Source organism: Gobius niger (genome assembly GCF_951799975.1).
Source record: "Gobius niger genome assembly, chromosome: 22".
Classification (NCBI taxonomy): Eukaryota; Metazoa; Chordata; class Actinopteri; order Gobiiformes; family Gobiidae; genus Gobius; species Gobius niger.
This window is the reverse complement of record NC_136873.1, coordinates 7,071,279-7,093,933: the sequence shown is the minus strand read 5'-3', so window position 1 is coordinate 7,093,933 and position 22,655 is coordinate 7,071,279. Positions and strand designations below refer to the sequence as shown.

Genomic DNA, 22,655 nt, shown 5'->3' with positions numbered 1-22,655 from the left:
AGGTGTCACTAAAGCGAAAGTCAAATGGCTCGTTTCCACCAGCCCTACCCTTCTCTACTCTACTTGGTTTGGTCCTACTCTACTTGGCCTGGTTGTTTTTCCACTATTCTGTAGAATCTGATACTGTATCCATGGTTACCAGGGTGTATCCATGGATATGGCTTTGCTTTTGACTGTGTCCATTGGAAACAGTACCTGCTTGGCCTGGTTAGTACCAGGGCCAAGCAGGTACTAAAAAAAAGTACCAGTAAACTGTAAAGTGGGCTGGTGGAAACATTTCAAATGCAGGCAAAGTAGAGCAGGGTAGAGTAGAGTAGGGTAGGTGGAACCGAGCCATAAGAGTCCAAGTCACTGGTCTGCTTAATTACAAAAAGCTTGTTTTCTCAGCTTTTTGATCAGAAACCAGCATTTTCTACAGATGATTAATAAAGAATGGAAAGAGTTACAAACAAACTTATTTCTAATCTTTCTTTTGGTGGGTTTGGTGTTGACATAGACCTAGACCTTTTCAGTGGGTCTTGAAAAAACAGTCAAATTCCTGAAAATCCTCTGGCAGTGGGGAGCTCTCTGAAAATGGCTGGCAGTCAATGAGCTAAGTAGCCATGTGCTCTAGGTGCTGACTTTGTCAGGCCTTCAAAGTAATGCAATAGAACTGGGAAGACCCTTAGACAATAGGACTAAAGCCGGAAAGTTGATCTGGTTTTCTTGCCAGTACAATGTGATGTTATATGTTAATGTTTTGTTCGTAATTAAATTCACACAACTTTACTTTCTCAAGTGTCATCTGTACACTACAACAACAAATATCCAAAATGATTTTGAAAGTAATCATTAACTCCAGCCTCATGTGGGACGTCCATGTAAAGCAGGGGTAGGCAACGTCAGGCCCGGGGGACAAAAATGTGACCAAAAAAAGACAAAAAAGTGACAAAAAAAAGACAAAAAAGCAACAAAAAGTGACCCAAAAAAAAGACAAAAACATGACACAAAAGCAAAACAAAATTGGACAAAAATGTGACCAAAAAAAGACAAAAAAGTGACAAAAAAAGACAAAAAAGACAAAAAAGACAAAAAAGCAACAAAAAAGTGACCAAAAAAGACAAAAAAAGACCAAAAAAAGACCCAAAAAAAGACAAAAAAGCAACAAAAATGTGACAAAAAAAAGAAAAAGCAACAAAAAAGTGACCCAAAAAAGACAAAAAAGTGACAAAAAAAGACAAAAAAGCAACAAAAAAGTTACCAAAAAAAGTGACAAAAAAACCAACAAAAATTTGACAAAAACATGACACAAAAGCGAACAAAAATTGAACAAAATAGTGACCAAAAAAGGGACAAATAAACAAAAAAATGACTAAAAAACCTATGAAAAATAGCGTTATAAAGTGACAACATGGCAAAAACGCGAGGAAAATGATCAGCTTAGATCAGTTCTGTAGGTCTTCGCTTTCAAATGAGGCTGTAAACTCTCCAATCAAGAAGCTTCTAGATTCGGGTAATGCCAGACGGGAGAAAATGTGCTCCATTCAGAGGTTAAAGGGGATTAAAATGTAGGGAAATGTTTATGTCCCGCCCTCTCTCTCACATTGACTTCGGAAGTGAGTGAGAGCTTATTTAGGTTCTTTTTTTTTAAAGACTTACATTCAAACATCTACGAAGGATGTCGGTGTGAGCACTAGCGCGATTCACATCTCCATTTCCTCTCTTTTCGAAACTCGCTCAGCTGCTTTACATCAAATCTGACCTGAAAAAAGTTTCCCAACACCTCAGCCACCAAACCGCGCACAGCTGCCGCTCCTGATACGTTTGTACAAGTCTTAGCTCGGCGCTATCTCAGGAGGCACGCGGCTCGCCAAACAATCCGCTTTGAATCCCGGAGAAACACCGGAGAGCAGCTCACAAAAAAGAACCCACACACCCCACTTTGGAGGTTTTAGATTTTCCTATTGAGCGAACAGACTCTCCACACTCTTATCAACTGGTTCTTTTTTAAAAACACCAAAGTTAAAACCTCATTAAAGAGCAACGGTGAATTCAGGCGTTTTCAATCATTCCCTTATGCATTTATTTCAGTGCATATTTTTTAGAAACAAATCCAGCAGCAACAACATTCGGAACATTTTCTAATCCAGGCTCAGAATTAGAGAAAAAAGTGACCAAAAAAGCAGCAAAAAAGGGACCAAAAAAGACAAAAAAGTGACAAAAAAAAAGACAAAAAAGTGACAAAAAAGCGACAAAAATTTGACTAAAAACATGACACAAAAGCAAAAAAAATGGACAAAAATGTGACCAAAAAAATACAAAAAAGGGACCAAAAAAGACAAAAAAAGTGACAAAAAAGCAACAAAAATGTGACTAAAACATGACACAAAAAAGGCAAAAAAATTGACAAAAATGTGACTAAAAAAATACAAAAAACAGCAAAAAAGTGACCAAAAAAGACAAAAAAGGGACAAAAAAAAGACAAAAAAGTGACAAAAAAGCGACAAAAATTTGACAAAAACATGACACAAAAGCAAAAAAAAATGGACAAAAATGTGACCAAAAAAATACCAAAAAAGGGACCAAAAAAGACAAAAAAGCAAAAAAAAATTGACAAAAAAAAATAACAAATTTGACAAAAATGTGACCATTGGCCGTTAGCATGTTAGCTTCTTCTTCGTGATTCCATTAGTGTGTATTGGTGACTCCGGTCCGGTGGCAGTCAAGTTGCAAACATGGTTTTCTGGCCAGAGACACCAGGGGGAGATGAAAGACCCTCCAATCATCCCATAAACACTTCACTTCACACTACGGAGAGGATTTAAGGTAAACACGTTACTTGGTACTGCTTTTAATTCCACTTTTGATATTGATTTATAGTGATTTTGAAAAACATGACACAAAAGCAAAAAAAATGGACAAAAATGTGACCAAAAAAGACAAAAAAGTGACAAAAAAGTGACAAAAAAGTGACAAAAACATGACACAAAAAAGGCAAAAAAAATGGACAAAAATGTGGCCAAAAAAATACAAAATAGCAGCAAAAAAGTGACCAAAAAAGACAAAAAAAAGTGACAAAAAAGCGACACAAATTTGACAAAAAACATGACACAAAAGCAAAAAAATGGACAAAAATGTGGCCAAAAAAAGACAAAAAAGTGACAAAAAAAAGACAAAAAAGGGAAAAAAAAGCGACAAAAATTTGACAAAAAACATGACACAAAAAAGGCAAAAAAAATGACAAAAAAGTGACCAAAAAAATACAAAAAAAGGACAAAAAAGTGACAAAAAAGCAACAAAAATTTGACAAAAACATGACACAAAAAAGGCAAAAAATTTGACAAAAAAGTGACCAAAAAAATACAAAAAACAGCAAAAAAGTGACCAAAAAAAGACAAAAAAGTGACAAAAAAAAGACAAAAAAGTGACAAAAAAGCGAAAAAATTTTGACAAAAAACATGACACAAAAGCAAAAAAAAATGGACAAAAATGTGACCAAAAAAATACAAAAAAAGGACAAAAAAGTGACAAAAAAGCAACAAAATTTGACAGAAACCAAAAAAAAATTGACAAAAATGTGACCATTGGCCGTTAGCATGTTAGCTTCTTCTTCGTGATTCCATTAGTGTGTATTGGTGACTCCGGTCCGGTGGCAGACAAGTTGCAAACATGGTTTTCTGTCCAGAGACACCAGGGGGCGATGAAAGACCCTCCAATCATCCCATAAACACTTGTATTACCCCCACAGGGACTACGGGAAGGATTTATTAAAGGGGGGGTATTATGCAAAATCGACTTTTTCGAGCTTTACATCATGTTATTAAGTCATTCCCTCATTAAAACCATGCCTGAAGTGTTGCCTTAGCACATTCACGTATTTTTGAGTAATCTGTAGAAACTCTGATGGCGGCCATTTTAGGGATAAAACGCCTGATTCCTTCAGGAAACGCCCTCGACCTCCAGGATACGCCTCCGACCTTTCGTCACCAGCCGAGTAACCAACCACTGCTCCTCAGCAGAACCCCCTCCCCGCAGTGTCTAGCCCTAAGACGTAAACAGAGTCATCATGGAGGTTTAGCTTCATGTGTTGTGAACCGGAGCCACAGCAGACTTTTACAAAGACACACATCAGTGTTTCTGTTACCGAAACACCCAGGATTAAAACCGGTGACAAGAACGCTTATTTCAGTGTCTGGTTCTGCGCTGGGAATATAGGGCCTTGATGATGCACAGAGCCTCCGGAGAAAGCTAATGCTAAGCTAAACCTCGAGTCTTCACGTGAAAACGAGACATATGCACACATAAAGTCAATAAAACCACCACACACATAAAGAACCGTTTAACAATGATCACACACGGAGCCTGGCTTGTTGATTTCGTAGTTTATTGCTCACATTTCATCTACAGTGAGTCGTAGCCGAGTGGTTTTCTCCCGGAGCTAACAAGCTAGCCGCGATAAGCTAACGGGAAAATTCACTGAATAAAAGCAGCATATTATGCATTGAAAACGTCACTAAAACAGGCAACTGCTTGAAGCAGCCTTTATGATGATCACACACTGAGCCGGGCTTGTTGATTTCGTAGTTTATTGCTCACATTTCATCTACAGTGAGTCGTAGCCGAGTGGTTTTCTCCCGGAGCTAAGGCACTATTAGCCGCGCCAAGCTAACAACCTTCACCTTCACAACATTCATTGAAAACAGGCAGCATATTATGCACAAATAATGTCAATAAAGCAGCAACTACTCGAAGCAGCCTTTACGATGATCACACAATGAGCCTGGCTTTACACATTTGTGGTTTATTGCAGACTTTTCATCAACAATGAGCTGTAGTCGATTATAACAAGCTAACGGGTAACCTCGAAAAACCACTGTCCACCTGCACAGATAATGTCCGTCTTTGAATCGTATGGGCTCCTGCAGATCCTGGTGTCGTCCATGGGGGTATAGTTAGAGATCCATAGGGCATGGCAGTAGCAAAGAGATAGCCTCCAAACAGCAGTTATTTTTCAGGCAAGAGCCCCTTCCAAGCGTCCGGTGTGGAAGGTTCGTCTCCAAATAATATCCTGTGTGGCCATTGTTCACAAAGTGATAAACAGTAGCTCCTTTCCAACAATAAAAATTAAAATGCACCGATCATAGTTTCTGTTGAGACGACGAGCGCAGTGTTGTTGTGATGCCACAGACAGCGTGTGGAGGGGGCGTGTCGGAAAGGGTCAGAGGTTCTTAAAGAGACAGAGGCCTATTTCAAGTCATTTGCTAACGCCATTTTGAAAGAGCAATTTTATATAAGGCAGTTATTCTAATTTACTGCATTGACAGACCAACAGAAGGTTTCGTCATCATTGTAGTGTGATATAGACTGGTGCTATGTGGCTGAAAAAAGCATAATACCCCCTCTTTAAGGTAAACACGTTACTTAGTACTGCTTTAACCACTTACCTCCCGCCTGAACCGAGAGGATCTTTTTCCTCACGTCATCAGATATTTTTTTCATTTTTTTGTTGGGTATTCAACTAATTTTTGTAACTTTTTTGGTCATTTTTTTGTCATTTTTTGTCACATTTTTGTCATCCTTTCGTCAATTTTATTTTGTCATTTTTTGTCAAATATCTATCACATTTTTGTAATTTTTTGGTCCATTTTTTTTCATTTTTTGTCACATTTTTTTTTCATTTTTTGTCATGTTTTGGTCACATTTTTGTAACTTTTTTGTCATTTTTTCGTCCATTTTTTGTAATTTTCTTGTCAAATATTTATCACATTTTTGTCATTTTTTTGTCATTTTTTTTGTCACATTTCGCCACATATTTGTCAATTTCTTGTGACTTTTTTGTCACATTTCCATCATTGTTTTGGTCTCAGTTCTGTCGCTATTTTCACAGCTTTTTTCCAGAAGCTTTTGGACTGGGGTAAAGCCAAACTGGAGAAAATGTGCTCGGTTCAGGCGGGAGTTAAGGGGTAAAACTAAAGGAGCTAGACGCAAGTTAGCCATTTTATACTCACTACTGCCACCTCAGGTCTTACGTGTAACTGCAGCTTCTATATTAAGCTCGTGCATGACGGCGCTTCGGACCCAAATTAACACCTTTTTGAGTGACAGGATTTTAGACGCAGTTGTGGTGGGCAGGTCTGAGCTCATTCTACACATGAGGCCCTATGTCAAAAATCCTGAAATATCCCTTTAATCTATGGAAATGCTTGCTCGCACCCACAAACATGATCTCCATGGAAACAGTGAATTTGCCCGAACTCCATACAAGTTCAGCGTTTGGTATCAATCGTATTTTTTTCTAAAGTCAGCTGCGATATCCAATACCAGTATCAGATCGTTGCATCAGAATGTCCGAGGTCTAAACCAAACTAAAAATTCAGTCTCAAGTCTCTCTCCACCACCTTCGTTCCTTCCATTTCAGCAGCTATTTTTTAGCTTTTCTTTTAATTATTATAATTTTTTTTTACTATTATTTTTTTACCTTTTTTTTCTTTTTTTCTTTTTTTTAACCAATTTTGTCTATTTTCCCTATTTTCTCCCAAATTATTCCCCATTTTCCCCCACATTTCTTGACATTGGCAGTGTTGGGCAAGTTACTTAAAAAAAATCTAATATATTCTATTAGCGATCACAGCTTTAAAAGGGGCTAAGATGCAAGTTAGACATGTTACACTCACTACTGCCACCTCAGGTCATCCGTGTAACTGCACCTTCTATACACCTTAGGACATAGTTGGAACATGTAGGGGGAGGAAAACACTTCATTTTAACATTTTTAAAACATTTTTAAACTCTGTGTAGTCCCTTTATGTAATATTTGATCTGACTTTTGTGATAATGTCATCGTCAAAATCATCCAAAACATCCTAAGGGCCAGAGGTTCTATGCTGGAGGGCTGGACGTTGCCTACCCCTGCAGTACAAGGCATGATAACTTATACTACTGATGTACTTGCTGCACGTAACATCCAGTAATATGTTTTTCTACGATCTATAGTCAGAGTTGGATAGACGTGAAGACAAATCCAGCCTCGTCACGCCAGCCCGGTCACATAGACGGAAGTAACAGGGGTCATAATGTAGCTCAGCACCACGGACAGCTCCAGCTCCAGCTCCGGCTCCAGCGGCAGCTCAATACGACATGAACAGACCAGCGCGTGTGTCAGTGGAAACGTCGATACTCTGCCGATACGACACACACGGGGGAGGGTTATTCATAGAACGCATGGAAAATATGACACTAACGTGGAGGGTGTGGGATTTATGCTTCCAGGAAGACTTTGGAAATAAGCTAATAAAGAAATACTGGGACAAGTGATATTGACCGGCGATGAGGTCGGGAAAGCAGTTCAATAGGTCAAAGGTCATTTCAGGTCGAGGAAATGTGACGACAAGTGCATTACTCATTTCCTGCTACTCATTTGTGGCTCTCTAAATACCGATGTTACAGACACAGATACATCGGTCTGGCCCAAGTGTGTACATGTCAAACGTGGCGGCATAGGTGAGTAAGGAAAACAGAGTGAAAACAACATGGAGACTAGTGAGAAGCAGCGCCCTCTCCTGGCAAGTCAAGCGCCAAAGCTGTGAAGTCACGGCGACTTCGATGGCGACTAGGATTCCTCGATACTAACTCGATACTAAAAGTGTTATCGAAGCTAGATATTGATTTGAGCTGCATCAATAGTGTCTGTGTTTCCTCCTCCTCCTGCTCACTCACAGAGCGCCGGAAGGAACCGCGCTACGATCAAAACTTAAACTAGAGCTAAAAAGAACTCACTTAAACCCTGAATAAAATTCTAAAACTAAATGCATCCATTGTGGAAGTGTAGGATCTGATTACTGTTGCAGAACCAGGTTGAAAGGAGCAGGCGTTTTTATAGAAACTGTAGAATTTGCGATTGTGGCTAGTGTTAGCTTAGCTGCGTCCATTGGTTTACATGTGTCAGTTAGCATTGGCTATTAAGCCGTTTTTTCTACTAAATTCTCAATATTTAACCAATGTCAACTGTACAGTTACATGTTTCCTATCTGTACTTAACTCATGAATATATTTAGAGGAATTTCAAAGGCCAGTTTGAACGCTGTGCGTCATTAATGCACTGTTCTTAAATGTGACAGCAGAGACTGTTACTGTTCATGAAGGAAGAAACTGACAGTGTTAAACCTGATGCTCATGGTCCAAATCCAGCCTGTAAACACTTTATATTGTAGGTTAAATCACCAAATACAGTATAAGCTTTTGACTATGTGCAAAACAGTTAATCAGAGAAAACAAATTAGACCCTTTATCCCTTAATATCTCAAGAACATGGTCAACCATCGCGTGGTTTTGCTTTGCTTTGCTGCGTACGGAAACTTAAACCGTTTTAAAATGACGAGATGGCTCTGATATCGGAGCTAGATGAGCGCGCAGATTATTCTCACAAAGAACCGAGAGAGGAGAGAAAGAGGCGGTGCAGGAGGTACGAAGTTACGAGCTCACGGACCGGGCGGTGCGTGGAGCAGCTTCAAAAATGTAGCTACGACGCAAACTTGGACATATTGTCCCGTTCACCAACTGTTTCTTAAACATTACGTTAAAACTGAGCAAATGCAAATAATAAGCTCCGATTTACATTTGTATTAGTGTGAGAAGAGTCTTGGTATTGAGTTGACGCTCTTAAGTCGTTCTCCTCTCAGACTTTACGCACGAGTTTTAACACATTTCTGTTGCAAAAGTCGTGTTCCATGACTCTGTTCAAATCATGTTTAGTTTAGATCCATTTATCTGCAATCTCACATTTTCCGAACATACATAGTAATATGCAGCTTCTATATAGGCTATGTAAATGTATTTAAAAAATGCTTATAATGAGAAATGGACGATATCATCGTCCATCACGATGGTTCACTGTAAACATCGGGCAGCACGGTAGCACAGCGTTTAGCGCCTCCGCTTCACAGCTAGAAGGTCCCGGGTTCAATTCCCACCAGGACGGGGCCTTTCTGTGTGGAGTTTGCATGTTCTCCCCGTGTCTGCGTAGGTTTCCTCCGGGTACTCCGGTTTCCCCTACCACTAAAAACATGTGCAATAGGTGAATCCTCCAGCCAGGTGATTTTGACCATCAGCCTGGCTCCACATCAGGGAGATGGGTTGCCCCAGCGGCATCGAAGGATGGGTTAAATGCAGAGGAGAAATTTCCCTACGGGGACAATAAAGTATAAAAACAAACATCGTCAACGGCCAATTAAGGGGACATCGCCCAACCCTATTCTACAATGTAGACAATACAGTGAAGAAGGAAAGAGAAAATCGGTATCGAAATCGAGTTTAAAATTTCTGTATCGTGACAACACTAATGGCGACAAATTACCCCACTACTACATGGGAATAAATCTGCCAGCCCAGCTTAAAGAGGAAAAACATACACGATTCACAGTATCTAAACATTTCCTTCCATTGCCATCGCTCAAACTCCAGAACCATTCAAAGTACTTTCCTCAATGTGTGCACTCATAAAACTGTTTTCCAGCCAAACTCAGCATGAAAAGTAGAATATGAAAAAGGTAGTAACCCAGCAGACCAGCGCGTACGAAAAGAAACCGCTCCTTACCTTGACGGCCTCGGCGTGCGTGACCTTGTCGAAGGTCTTGTCGTTGACTTTGAGGATCTGGTCGCCCACCCTCAGGCCCTGCTTCTGGGCCAGGCTCCCCGGCTCCACCAGGGACACGTAGATGCCCACGCCGTGCTCCGAGCCGCCGCGGATGCTGAAGCCCAGCCCCTCCTGGCTCTTGTGGCGCTTCATGGCGATGTGGCGCGGCTCCCCCGGCGGCTCGTGGATGAAGTCCTTCCCCAGCAGCGGCACCAGCGGGGCCGTGCCGTCGCTGCTGGTGCTGAAGCTGTCCGGGGAGCCTCGCAGGGCCACGGGGAACTGCGCACAGGGAAATTACACTTTAAGTATCAATTTGAAGCCTTTACCTCCTATAACATCAACCTATCCAGGGACTGCGGCTGGAAATTAGCATTTTTTCTATCTTCTCTCTTAGACTAATGTTTGTGCGTTGTCCCTGATCAAATAAAGGAAAAGTAAAGTATTAGAGGCAGATTTATTCAGGACTTTCATGTTAGGTACTTCTGAGGGAACGTTTGAATGACAAAAATCAGCAGATTCAGCCGTCTCTATAGTTACAGGCGGCATCTTCTTCTTCATTTTCTGGTGGAATATAAAGTTCTTTATCACTTACAAATAAAGTCAAGTCTAAATCGGGCCCATATGGATGTTTATCACAGCAGATTGTTCTGTAGAAGCAAAAACACGGCAGTTGTAGCTAGTGCTAGCTAGCGTTAGCATGTAGCACGGTGCTAGCATGTAGCATCATCTTAGCATTCACCGTTATTTATGTATTTGAAATAAATAGAAATGAGAGCTTGAAAAACGTGCTGCCGGGAGAGACTTGTCAATAGATACAGACGGCATCTCGTCATAGAAGGGGGCGTGGCCTCGCCGAGGGGGAAAACAATCTTTTGGGAAACACAGTTTTTCACTCTTCTTAGCCATTTTCTGGTAAAATATAAACTTATTTATCACATATAAATAAAGTAAAGTCTCAATCGGGTCCATATGGATATTTTCTCACAGCAGATTTCATTCATTCATTCATTCATTCATTCATTCAATCTTTATTAAGGACACAAGTGAGAACACATGATCCATATTTATGTTTAAAAGAAAAATATTAAAATACTGCAGATCATTGCAGCAACAAAACAAGGCACCAGCAATTCTCTAGCTGCCACACACATAAAGACACGAGCGCCAATGATTCCACATTTTTGACGTGAATCTCATTGAGTTGATCACAGGACACACCAGAGTCCGTATATTGTTCAGTAGAAGCGAAAAAACGGCAGTCATAGCAAGCGCTAGCCAACTGTTAGCATTAGCACGATGCTAACATGTAGCATCAAGTTAGCATTCTCCGTTATTCATGTATTTATGGGCTGTTGAACCACTTTGCTCCTCTCCATGTCTTTGTATCATTATTTAGTAAAAAACTAAATTCATATTTCAGCATTTGTTAAAGTAGTTTTTGAATTATTGTGTGGTTATACCAAAATAATGCACGCTTGTTAGCCCCCACCAGCCAATCAGAATCCAGTATTCACCCAGACCATGGTATAAAACCGCGGCTCCGAGTTGTTTAATCCTTATTTCTCGCGTTGGTGTGAAAGGGACTTCAGATATGGGGAAGTCTGCTGATCTCCTGCCGCTTCAAACTGTAGTTTTGTCCTGGGGCCAGACTCGGGTGGTCGATCCTAAAAGTGCGATCGAAGCTAGATATTCATTTGAGCCGGAATCAATACTTTCTGTGTATCGAGTACCGGTACATTCAATTACTTAGCCTAGCCTAGCGGCGTCCATTCATTTACATGCGCGAGTTAGCATTGGCGAAGCAAGTCGTTTTCCGAACATGACAAAGCCACATGAACAGTAGTGTTGAGATTTCTGTAATGTGGATAAGACAGGAGGAATCGCTATCGAGAATCAAGTTCTATTTCCAGCATCGAAATTTGAAATGACGCTTCACCACCTTTCCTCCTCCGTGTGAATGAGTGGTCGGTGGTGATTGGCAGCCTGGCCTCTCTCAGTAATCCCCAGGGCTGCGCTGTTAAGGCAGAGCGAATGAATAATGTAAAGCGTCTTTTGAGTGTCCAGAGCTGAACTGTATCAAACGTTATATTCTCCTTCCTGAGGCCGGATCCCCTTATGTGAAGACAAGCCTCCGTCTCCTCCAACACGGCAGCAGAACCACCAGCCGGTCCCACCTCCTCCTTTCTAACACGTATTTGACTTAACTATATACTGTATGTCTTCGTTCCTCATTGTCAGAGTGTCGGCACAAACGTCTCTCCTTTTGAAATAGGAAAGTATTTATAGAGCACGTCAGTCTCCCCCTCACTGTCAGGGAATGTCCCACGTTTCCTATAATTATAACTCGAAGCTCAAACCATCAATTTGTCCTTTTGCTGTGTTCACTTCTTTATAAATACCGTAAAACTGGCCTGTATTCCATTAGCGGCCGGGTCTCTAAACTCCAGGGTTTTAATAAAGTCTCCATCGCGTCTTCAAAGCACGTCCAGCTGCTCCGTGTGCAGGTCAGTCCCATGCCTCAAAATAACTCCTCCCATCAGCGCGAGCGTCTCGTCTTCTCTCGGGTCAGTCTCATGATCGATCACAAACACAAACGCTCCGTCTAAACTCGCCTTTTACACGAGATAACAACAAATAATCCGGTCCGTGGTAAAAACGAAACAGAAACCTGCAGTGACGTTGATGTCAAAGCTCCGCTAACAGCAACGAAACACTTCCTGTCGTCCCGACAAAATAAAAGGCGTCAATGTTCCAGCCGCTGGGAGAGGGTTTGAAATGTTCATTAATAAATGAACCTGATATTTTAGGTGCAAATTGACACAAATCTCGTTTTTCTTCGTTTTCCTGGTCGTTTTGCTCAAATAGAAATAAAGGCCTGTCTCTAATTGTGGCCTGGTTCCAATAAAGGCCTGGTCCCAGATGCCCTTGAGTAAATAAAGGGCCCGACCTATATTAGAGCATTTAAGGTAAATCCGAGGTGACTGACCACTACTGGGTGCCGACCGAAACCAGGACTAAACCAGGACTAAACCAGGACTAAACCAGGACTAAACTAGGACTAAAGCAGGACGAAAAAGTGGCAAAAATGTCACAAAAATGCAAAAAAAAAGAAATTGACGAAAAATGTACAAAAAAATGACAAAAATGTGACAAAAAATGACAAAAATATGATAAAAAATGACAAAAATATGATAAAAAATGACAAACATATGACAAAAAAAAGACAAAAATGTGATAAAAATTCGACCAAAAAAAGACAAAAATGTGGACAAAAATTGATAAAAAATTGACAAAAAAAGACAAAAATGTGGAAAAAATGTGACAAAAATGTGATAAAAAATTGACAAAAAAATTACAAAAATTTGACCAAAAAAATGACAAAAAAAATGACATTAATGTGATAAAAAATGTGACAAAAAAATTAAAAAAAATTAAAAAACGTGACAAAAAAATGACACAAATTAGCTTTGCCCGTTAGCCTGTTAGCTTCTTCTTCGTGATTCCATTAGTGTGTGTTGCACCTCCGACCCGGTGGCAGGCATGGTTTTCTGTCCAGAGACACCAGGGGGAGATGAAAACACTTGTATTACCCCCAGAGGAACTACAAAAAGGATTTATTAAGGTAAACAAGTTACTGCTTCAAAATAACATGGGTAAAACAAAACAGTTCCCAGCATCCTCTTTGTTCCTGTCAAACCAAAGACGTCCGGATTGTCAGAGTTTATCAGGAGGAAGTTGTTTTGCATCCACACATAGATCTGCTGTAGGAAACACAATCACTGCGTATTATTTTCCCATTTCAGCGTCACATTTGAGGCTGGATAATGATGCCTCTTTCCTCCGACTTTTTTTTTTCATGTCTCTTTGTAATAAGCGAAGTGGCAAATGTTACTTGGGCCTGTTTCAGCGCCGACAGCTCCGAGTGTGAATAGCTGGCATTTGCACAAAGCCGCCGGATACACTCCCGTAACAAAAAGCATAATGGAAATCTTTGATAATCACGGGTAAGTGCTCCGGCGGACTTAGTATTCGGTGAAATGCACTTCACGATTGACTGATACGCGGGGTTTGACATTGAGATATGATTACACTCAGGTACAGTGTGTTTCCTACATTTAAAAGCATCACATTTTAGATTCTGCTGTTCCCACGGATACGAAACACGCCGCTCATGACAAGCAAGAGGAAATCAATGGGTGTGGATGAGCTGCTCCATAGAGACGAGCCGGAGACGTGTTTTCAACAATAAATATGTCTGTAAAACATTAACCCCTGAACTCCCACCTGAACCGAGCACATTTTCTGCAGTTTGGCTTTACCCCAGTCCAAAAGCTCGTGGAAGAAAGCGGTGAAAATAGCAACAAAACTGAGATGAAAACAGTGATGGAAATGGGACGAAAAAGTGATGAAAAATTGACAAAAAAAGGGACTAAAAATTGATGAAAAAGTGGCAAAAATGTCACAAGAAAATGACAAAAATGTGAAAAAATATGACAAAAAAATTACTAAAATGTGATCAAATTTGACAAAAAATTGACAAGAAAATGACAAAAAAAATTACAAAAATGTGACAAAAAAATGACAAAAATGTGACAAAAATGTGACAAAAATGTGACAAAAATGTGACAAAAATGTGACAAAAATGTGACAAAAAAAAGACAAAAAAAAGACAAAAATGTGACAAAAAATGACAAAAATGTGACATAAAAAATGACAAAAATGTGACAAAAAAATGACAAAAATATGACAAAAATGTGACAAAAATGTGACAAAAATGTGACCCAAAAAATGACAAAAATGTGACAAAAAAAATGACAAAAAATTTACAAAAAATGACCAAAAAAATGACAAAAATGTGACATAAAAATTACAAAAAAAGGCAAAAAAAATTACAGAAAAAAATTACAGAAAAAAAATACAAAAAATTACAAAAAATTACAAAAAAATGACCAAAAAATGACCAAAAAAATGACCAAAATGTGACAAAAAAATGACTAAAAAATTACAAAAAATTACCAAAGAAATGACAAAAATGTGACAAAAATGTGACAAAAATGTGAAAAAAATGACCAAAAAATGGACGAAAAAATGACAAAAATCTGACTACGCGATGAATAAGATCCTCTCGGTTCAGGCGGGAGTTAAGAGGTTAAATACTTGTGGAAAACAGCAATTACAACTAGGGATGTCACGGTAACCGGTGTAGCGGTAAACCCCGGTAAAAATGTTGACGGTGAAAATGACCGTCTTGTTTTGTGTTTTTATTATTATCTCGGTGAATAACCGCACCCGCGGTGTCGGCACGGTGAGCCTCACCAGCCACCGTCTCATCTGCTGCAGTTTCCGCGGCTATTGTCAAATATAAAGCTACAGGCATCACAAAACTTAGATCAGTTTGGTGCTCAGTCTCCTGCACAGTTGCGCGCTGTGTCGGCGTAGCTTTGTTGTGCAGATGCATTAGCCGCTCCCGCTAGCTACGAAGTAAAAGCAGTAAAAGTTCACTTGTCGTAATATAAAGCCGTATAACTTTCACCTCGGGCCCATATGGATATTTTCTCACAGCAGATTGTTCAGTAGAAGTGAAAAAACGGCAGTTGTAGCTACAGTTAGTTAGCCGTTAGCATTAGCACGATGCTAACATGAAGCATTCTGTTAGCATTCTCCGTTATTTATGTATTTATGGGTTGTTGAACCACTTTGCTCCTCTCTATGTCTTTGTATCTTTATTTAGTAGAAACTATTCATAATTCAGTGTTTGTTAAAGTTTTTGAATAATTAGAGAAAGTTTAGATTTTTCTCCAAATTGTTTTCCCCCTTAACTGTTTTCAAACATGACCATATATGGGCGATTCCAGAGATGCCGTCTGTATCTATACCAGTGATTTAACTACCGGACTACGTGTGCGCTTATACCACAATAATGCACGCTGGTTAGCCCCCACCAGCCAATCAGAATCCAGTATTCACCCAGACCATGGTATAAAACCGTCTAATGCGGCTGCTAGCCTAGCGCCGTCCATTCATTTACATGCACAAGTTAGCATTGGCGAAGCAAGCCGTTTTCCGAACATGACAAAGCCACGTATACAGCAGTGTTGAGATTTCTGTATTGTAGATAAGACAGGAGGAATCGCTATCGAGAGTCAACTTTTATTTCCAGCATCGAAAAAATTACAAAAAAATGACCCAAAAAATGACCAAAATGTGACAAAAAAATGACAAAAAAATGACAAAAATGTGACAAAAAATGACAAAAATGTGACAAAAATGTGACAAAAAATGGACAAAAAATTACCAAAAAATGGACGAAAAAATGATGAATGATGAATATAAAGCCGTATAACTTTCACCTCAGCGTCAGCGCGATGTCTCATGCGGTTCATCGCCCTCAGTGGTGCGTCTGTTAGAGCGGGGTTAGTTTAATATAATAGATCCATGGGTTAGCGAGTAGACGAGCTACAGTCAGCCGGCGGAAGTTAGCGTTTTAGCTGAAATGCTGATGTGGGACTTTGGGCTGAAGGAGAATGTAACGAGTCGCCTCATAGTGCGGCTGCAGCGCCACCGCCAGTACATAAACATGTCCGGATACCTCCGCACGATGGCACAATGCGTTACGGGGCTCCCGGTGGCAGATTGCAATAGATTCACTCTCGCCGCAGTTTTATGAATGTAATAATGATGGAATTTTCCCAAATCTGCAAAGCGAAAGCTCACTGGAAGGACAACAACAGTTTTCCTGATATAGACGGTTTATCTTCGTTTCTGACGCTGTAAATAGTCCATGTAAAACCCTCGAAACATCAACAACACATCGTTATAGTTCCTTTACTTTGATGTGAAAAGGCTTTGTCTGTATTTTTTAATGTAACAAGCACAGTTAAACTTTTTTGAAACGATTTCAGTTTGTGTAGGACTATCAATGCTTTCTGAACATATTAACACACATTTTTTTAAAAATACCGCGATAATACCGAAAACCGTGATAATTTTGGTCACAATAACCGTGAGGTAAAATTTTCATACCATGACAGCCAACATAGAACTACACTACACTGACAGTTCAGGGCTGGACTTTCATTAAAGGCCTCCTTTCACACCGCCACGGCATGTACTCAACTAAAACACAGCTGGTGTGAGGTTGTGCTTCATGTTTTACACATCTTCCCTTTCCCGCACTCAAGTGTTTTTTCATCCAGACACTTCCTCCAAACCAATTCTGTCCACGGCCAAACACTCTGCATCTCTCCCCTGATTCGCATACTGCTGATGCATATTTGTTTGCTTCACTGTTGCCCTGGAGCTCTGGTCAACGATGCGAACTGTGGCTTCTTGCATCACAGATATAGATACAGATGGCGTCTCTGGACTCGCCCATATATGGTCACGTTTGAAAACAGTTAAAGGGATATTTCAATATTTTTGACATGGGGCCTAATTTCCTAGTTATCCAGAGAGATTTCTGGAGAGATTTTTTTTGTAATTCAAGCAGTTCTTATATTTGAAGAGTTTCGTGGCGCTAGGCTAGTGCAAGGCTAGTGCATGTCTATGGTATCAGCTAGCCTGCGTAAAAACAGTCTGACCCGCTCCACAGAGCACCTGAGGCAAATCACTTATAACACCAGACTAACCATATAAATGTCTGTGTCCATTTTGCATTTAAAAGACCTTATATTTGAGCAGCAAAATGCGATCATTCATGTGATACAAGTTCAGTTATATTCCAAACATGACTCTATGGACACAGACATTTATATGGTTAGTCTGGTGTTATAAGTGATTTGCCTCAGGTGCTCTGTGGAGCGGGTCAGACTGTTTTTAATGCAGGCTAGCTGATACCATAGACATGCACTAGCCTTGCATTAGCCTAGCGCCACGAAACTCTTCAAATATAAGAACTGCTTGAATTACAAAAAAAAATATCTCCAGAAATCAGCAACACTCTGGATAACTAGGAAATGATTTCATAAAGTGTAACTCTTAAGTCCTTTATAATCACATGAAGATAATTCCAAATAGTCCACATAGTCATTTATCATTTCCAATAAGCTTGTATTGATTTTTTTTTTTTTGTAAATAGCCTAAATAATTTCTTGCTATTTGCTCTTGTGTTTTAGTCAGTGGTTGTGAGAAAAGTTCTTATCTTTATCCAAAACATTCCCAAACATAAGCCTCGAAAAGTGAGCCGCTTTTCTTGTAACTTGTTTAGTATCCAATAGGAAATGTAAGCTATGGAGTCCATGCGTTCCACTCATGTCATCTCATTTCCTTTTTATGTGCAAACTTCTTCTTGGTTGTGGATACAGTCCTCATGTATTTCTGTAAATGGTAAACGTTTATTATGTTGAATGTGGGGCAGGCGCTCATGAGCTTCTTGCTTCAGCCGACTCCTTTTGAGCGTCTGTGACTGGTTAATGTGTATTTGTAAATCAGGAAAATGTAGTTGCTCAAATAAATTAAACTAAACTAAACTAAACTAAAGGACTCTGAAGAAGCAGCTCAGGCTCAGCTTCATCTGTGTGGAGGCCGAGACGTGTGAATCCGGAGGAAAGTTTCTGTGATCAGTGTGTAGCGCTGCAGCTAACGCAATGCTAACGGAGGAAACAGCAATAGTCCTTCGCGGTGGCTGCTTTATACACGCTCATACTTTCACATCCACGATCTACCGCGCACCTTAAAGGAATAGGCCACCGTTTTTACATACTGAGATATGTTCTTAGCTCACTTTAGACGTGTTAATATATCCCCGTCTGGTCGTTGTCCGTGCACTCTGTCAGGCAAACGGAGCACATACGCAGCCTCTCCCACATGTCACATAGCTCCAAAAAAGCTCACGATAGAAGCTACCAAGCTCTTCCACGTGTTCCCTATTTAAATAAAGTTACGTGAAGTGTTTTCATGCGAAGTATATTTACACAGAAATGTAGCATGTCGATTTTATAAGCAAATAAAAAGGGGGACTATATTGTGAGGCGTAATGATACGAGGAGCACAGCGTCCGCGTAGTAACTCCTAAAGACTTCCCCCGCTCACTTCCGTCAATAACCTTTAGGAGTTACTGCGCGGACGTTTAAATTAAAAAAGTGACAAAAATCCAGCAAAAAAATGACAAAAATCCAGCAAAAAAAAGACAAAAATCCAGCAAAAAAATGACAAAAATCCAGCAAAAAAGTGACAAAAATCCATCAAAAAAGTGACAAAAATCCATCAAAAAAAAGACAAAAATCCATTAAAAAAGTGACAAAAAAATCCATTAAAAAAAAGACAAAAATCCATTAAAAAAGTGGCAAAAATCCAGCAGAAAAATGACAAAAATCCAGCAAAAAAAAAATGTGAAAAAAAATAAATAATAATCGATTTTTTGCGATTATGCTAATTTTGTAATCGTTTACTGTTGTAATCGAAATCGTAATCGAATTTCGATTCATTGCACAGCCCTACCTTAACAAACGCTGAATTATAAATATAGTTTCTACTAAATAAAGATACAAAGACATGGGGAGGAGCAAAGTGGTTCAACAGCCCATAAATACATAAATAACGGAGAATGCTAACTTGATGCTGTCGAGAAGCTTTAGATTCGGGTGAAGTCGGACTTGAGAAAATGCACTCGTTAAAACATGTATTTGTGGAAGTGTCACATTTACGCTAATTTGGGCCAGGCTGGTCAGAGTCCAGGGCTGGTTTTCAGTCCCAGTCCGCCCCTGGGAGGCTTACAGTATGTTTGGATAAAGTCATACCTTAATAAGCCAGTAAATATTTCTTGAGCAATAACACAGTCTCAGTTACATAGACAGCAAAAGGTTATTAACAGTATATTTTTTGCAGTATACTGTGCGGTCAGCCTTCAGTGTACCTCCATTCTCCACAAAAAAAAGGATATTTACAGGACACATAGCACAAAAACAAAGCAAAATCCTTCAAGACTTTTTGACAAACACATCCCACGTCACTCACCTCCGGAGAGAAGTGTCCCGGCAGATCGGGGCTGGCGCTGGCCGGCGGCACGGGCGACTCCGCCGTCCCGTTGGCCGTCTGCCCCGCCTCGGCCTTGAGGTACAGCCCCTCCGACGTGTACTGCTCGAACAGCAGCTGGTCGGAGCGCGGGATGACCAGCCTCAGCATGGGCAGCAGCTGCCTCTTGCCGGGCGCGTTCAGGATCACGTCGAGCGTGCGCACCAGGTCGTACACGTTCCTCTTGGCGTGGTACACGTTCAGGCAGTGGATGAACTGCTCGCGCTCCGGGTCGCTCAGCAGCAGGTTCAGCGAGTTGTGGAGCTTGCGGACGTTGGCCGAGAGCGTGCGGGCCGAGGAGACCGAGTTGGCGGAGGAGCTCAGGGAGATGCGCTCCAAGTCCGTGCTGCTCATGGTTTTGGGTGCCCTGCGGGGTGCCTACGCGCACGGGAGGAGGAGCCCGGTGGGGGGCGGGCAGGGGGACGACCGGGGGGGCCTGGAGGTGCCCATGGCCGGGGACCTTGCTCGACAACACATCACGCCAACACAAAGCGGAAACTGTCTCCCTTTACGCAAAAAGTAACAACCGTAGTACAATATCGCCCTATATTATGGAGGCTAAAGCCCTATTGTTTCTGCTTTACGCACGGATTCAAACACAGTATCAACACCACAGCACTCACTAGATGCCAAACAATCACCTTGACTCTTCTTCTGTGTTAAAATTCCCCATTGTCCCATCAGAAAGCAACAACCCAGTGGCGGTTTCTCACTTTTTTACACATGATACTTACTGTGCGGCGTTAAACCGGGCCCCCTTTCACAATACGGTGCGATATTTCCAATGATATAACACTATAAAGCTCATGAACTAGTACAAATACTACAATGCTGTATATACTTGCAGCGAAACCCACCGATTCCAGACGCGGCCAATCAGATACGAACCATCCTAAAGCCAAGACAACGATTTTAAGTATAGGAGTAGGTTTCTAAGGGACAACTGCGGGTTTTATAGCCTGTAACGGATGCTGTGGCTAGCTTTAGGGCAAGACAGAACCCCCCAAATCAACTGGCTGCTCGCATGTGGCGCGTTTGTTGCGTTTCCCCAAAGCGACTGTATTCCAAATCCGTGGGTAGATCCAGCGTGTTGCGCGTATCGCTCCAAAACTCGACGTATTCCCTTGTAAAAACAGACCAAAAAAAAGAGGAAAAAAGTAAGTTCCGGCTGTCACGCGCGAGGAGCAGGTGTGTACGTGTCTGCTTCGCTAATCCCAGACGCGCGCGGGTAGACGGTCCTCAAGCGCGGCGATAATCCCGTGCGTAAAAAAAAGCGTGCCGCGGTCGCCAACGACGACGCGGCGGCTCGAGCGGTTCCACACACAAAAAAAGTTCCCTTTGAGCCGGAGTTAGATGCTAGTGCAGCGCGGGTTTGTGTTACCCAGGGGGGGGGGGGAGAAGGAGAGCCTTTCCGCTGCGTCCCGGGGAGGTCAGGTGGCAGCAGCGCGCCCGCGGGAGCCCGTCGCCGCGTCTCCGGTGTCAGCGAGGAAGGAACGTGCGACGGAAGCGACCGGCGCGAGGGAGAGACGCTCGGTGTCCTCGCGCAAAGTGGGGGAACAGAAGTAGTTGTGTGGCTCCGTGGGACTCCGGTATCCACTCGTGAGGGCGGGGGGGGGGTTTGCGCGCGCGGACGTCGTGAATTAAAGAAACGCGAGGAAGAAAATGGCACGGTTTGGCCGGGGAGGAAGCGCGTCCCAGGCTGGAGGGAGACCGACTGACGGAGGGGGACGGACGGTGCTGCTGGCGTCTCTCTCTCTCCCCCCTCTCTCTCTCGAGCGCGCTCTCTCTCTCTCGCTCGAGCGACGGTGTGCGCGAACGTGCGTTTGCTGAGGAAGTGACGCAGCGCAGTGTTGTTGTTGTTATAGATGTCATGCGAGTAGCGATATTTCGTGATTGTGAAATACTACAAAGGTGTTTATCCTACAAAAGAAGGCTCGAAAATGCTGCTTCTGTCACGTGCTGACTGAAAACATCGCACACCTCCTCTTCTCCTGTTCATCCAGCTCTAGGTTTTGGGAAGATGCTGAAGCTACTGGTCTCAGAAGATGCTTTTGTTTTGTCTTGTTAAATGTGAAATGCCTCAAAAGTCAAGCAAGAAAAGAAAAAAAAATACTTGGTGTGTGCATGGAATTAGTTTAACCTCTTAACTCCCGCCTGAACCGAGAGGATCTTTTTCCTCACGTGATCAGATTTTTTTCCCATCATTTTTTGTTTAGTGTTCAACTCATTTTTTGTCATTTTTTGTCTTATTTTTGTCACATTTTTAGTTTTTTTGTTGTTGTCATTTTTTGTCATTTTTTTGTCAAATTTTTATTATATTTTTGTCATTTTTTTAAAAATCATTTTTTGTCAAATTTTTGGCATTTTTTTGTCGATCTTATGTCACATTTTTTGTCTTTTTTTTGTCAAATATTTTATCACATTTTTTTTTAATTTTTTTGGCGCATTTTGTCACATTTTTTTGTCAATTCTTTATGAAATTTTTGTCATTTTTTTGTTACATTTTTTGTAATTTTTGTCATTTTTTCATCAATTTTTTATCAATTTTTTAGTCATTTTTGTCATTTTTGGTCACATTTTTTTCACTTTTTTGTCATTTTTTATAGAAATTTTTGTCATTTTTTTGTCACATTTTTGTCATTTTTTGGTAAATTTTTTGTCAATTTCCCGTGATATTTTTGTGACATTTTTGCCACTTTTTCCATCAATTTTTCATCACTTTTTGTGTGTGCCATCAGTCATGAAAAACGATCAAAGATCGAAGTTAGCATTTGGCCTCTCACAGTATACATGCGTTTCCAATGACATCACGCGTAGTTCCAGTGGCCATTTTGAAGACCGAAGTAGCATTATGCAGGCTAAACTAACTCATCGAAGAGGAAACAGAAAACCTTTCTCTGTGATTTTTACAGTTTGTCATGTCAACAGTCTCAGTCTGAGTCAGTGTTTAAGCTGCTCAAGAAGCTAGCATGCTACCGGTTAGCTACTGGCTTCAACGTGATAAACAAATGTGTGTCTCAAATCTATGAACACT

General features: G+C 41.0%; 1 protein-coding gene across 1 annotated transcript in view; it reads right to left on the bottom strand.

Moving 5' to 3' along the window:
* Positions 1-19,975, bottom strand: part of whrna (whirlin a) — a gene marked incomplete at its 5' end in the record, with an annotated part of 351,922 nt that extends 331,947 nt beyond the window's left edge. The window contains 2 exon segments of the mRNA XM_079581179.1: positions 9,572-9,889; positions 19,565-19,975. Coding sequence (XP_079437305.1) covers positions 9,572-9,889; positions 19,565-19,975 — 729 coding nt within the window.
* Positions 19,976-22,655: the final 2,680 nt, after the last annotated feature.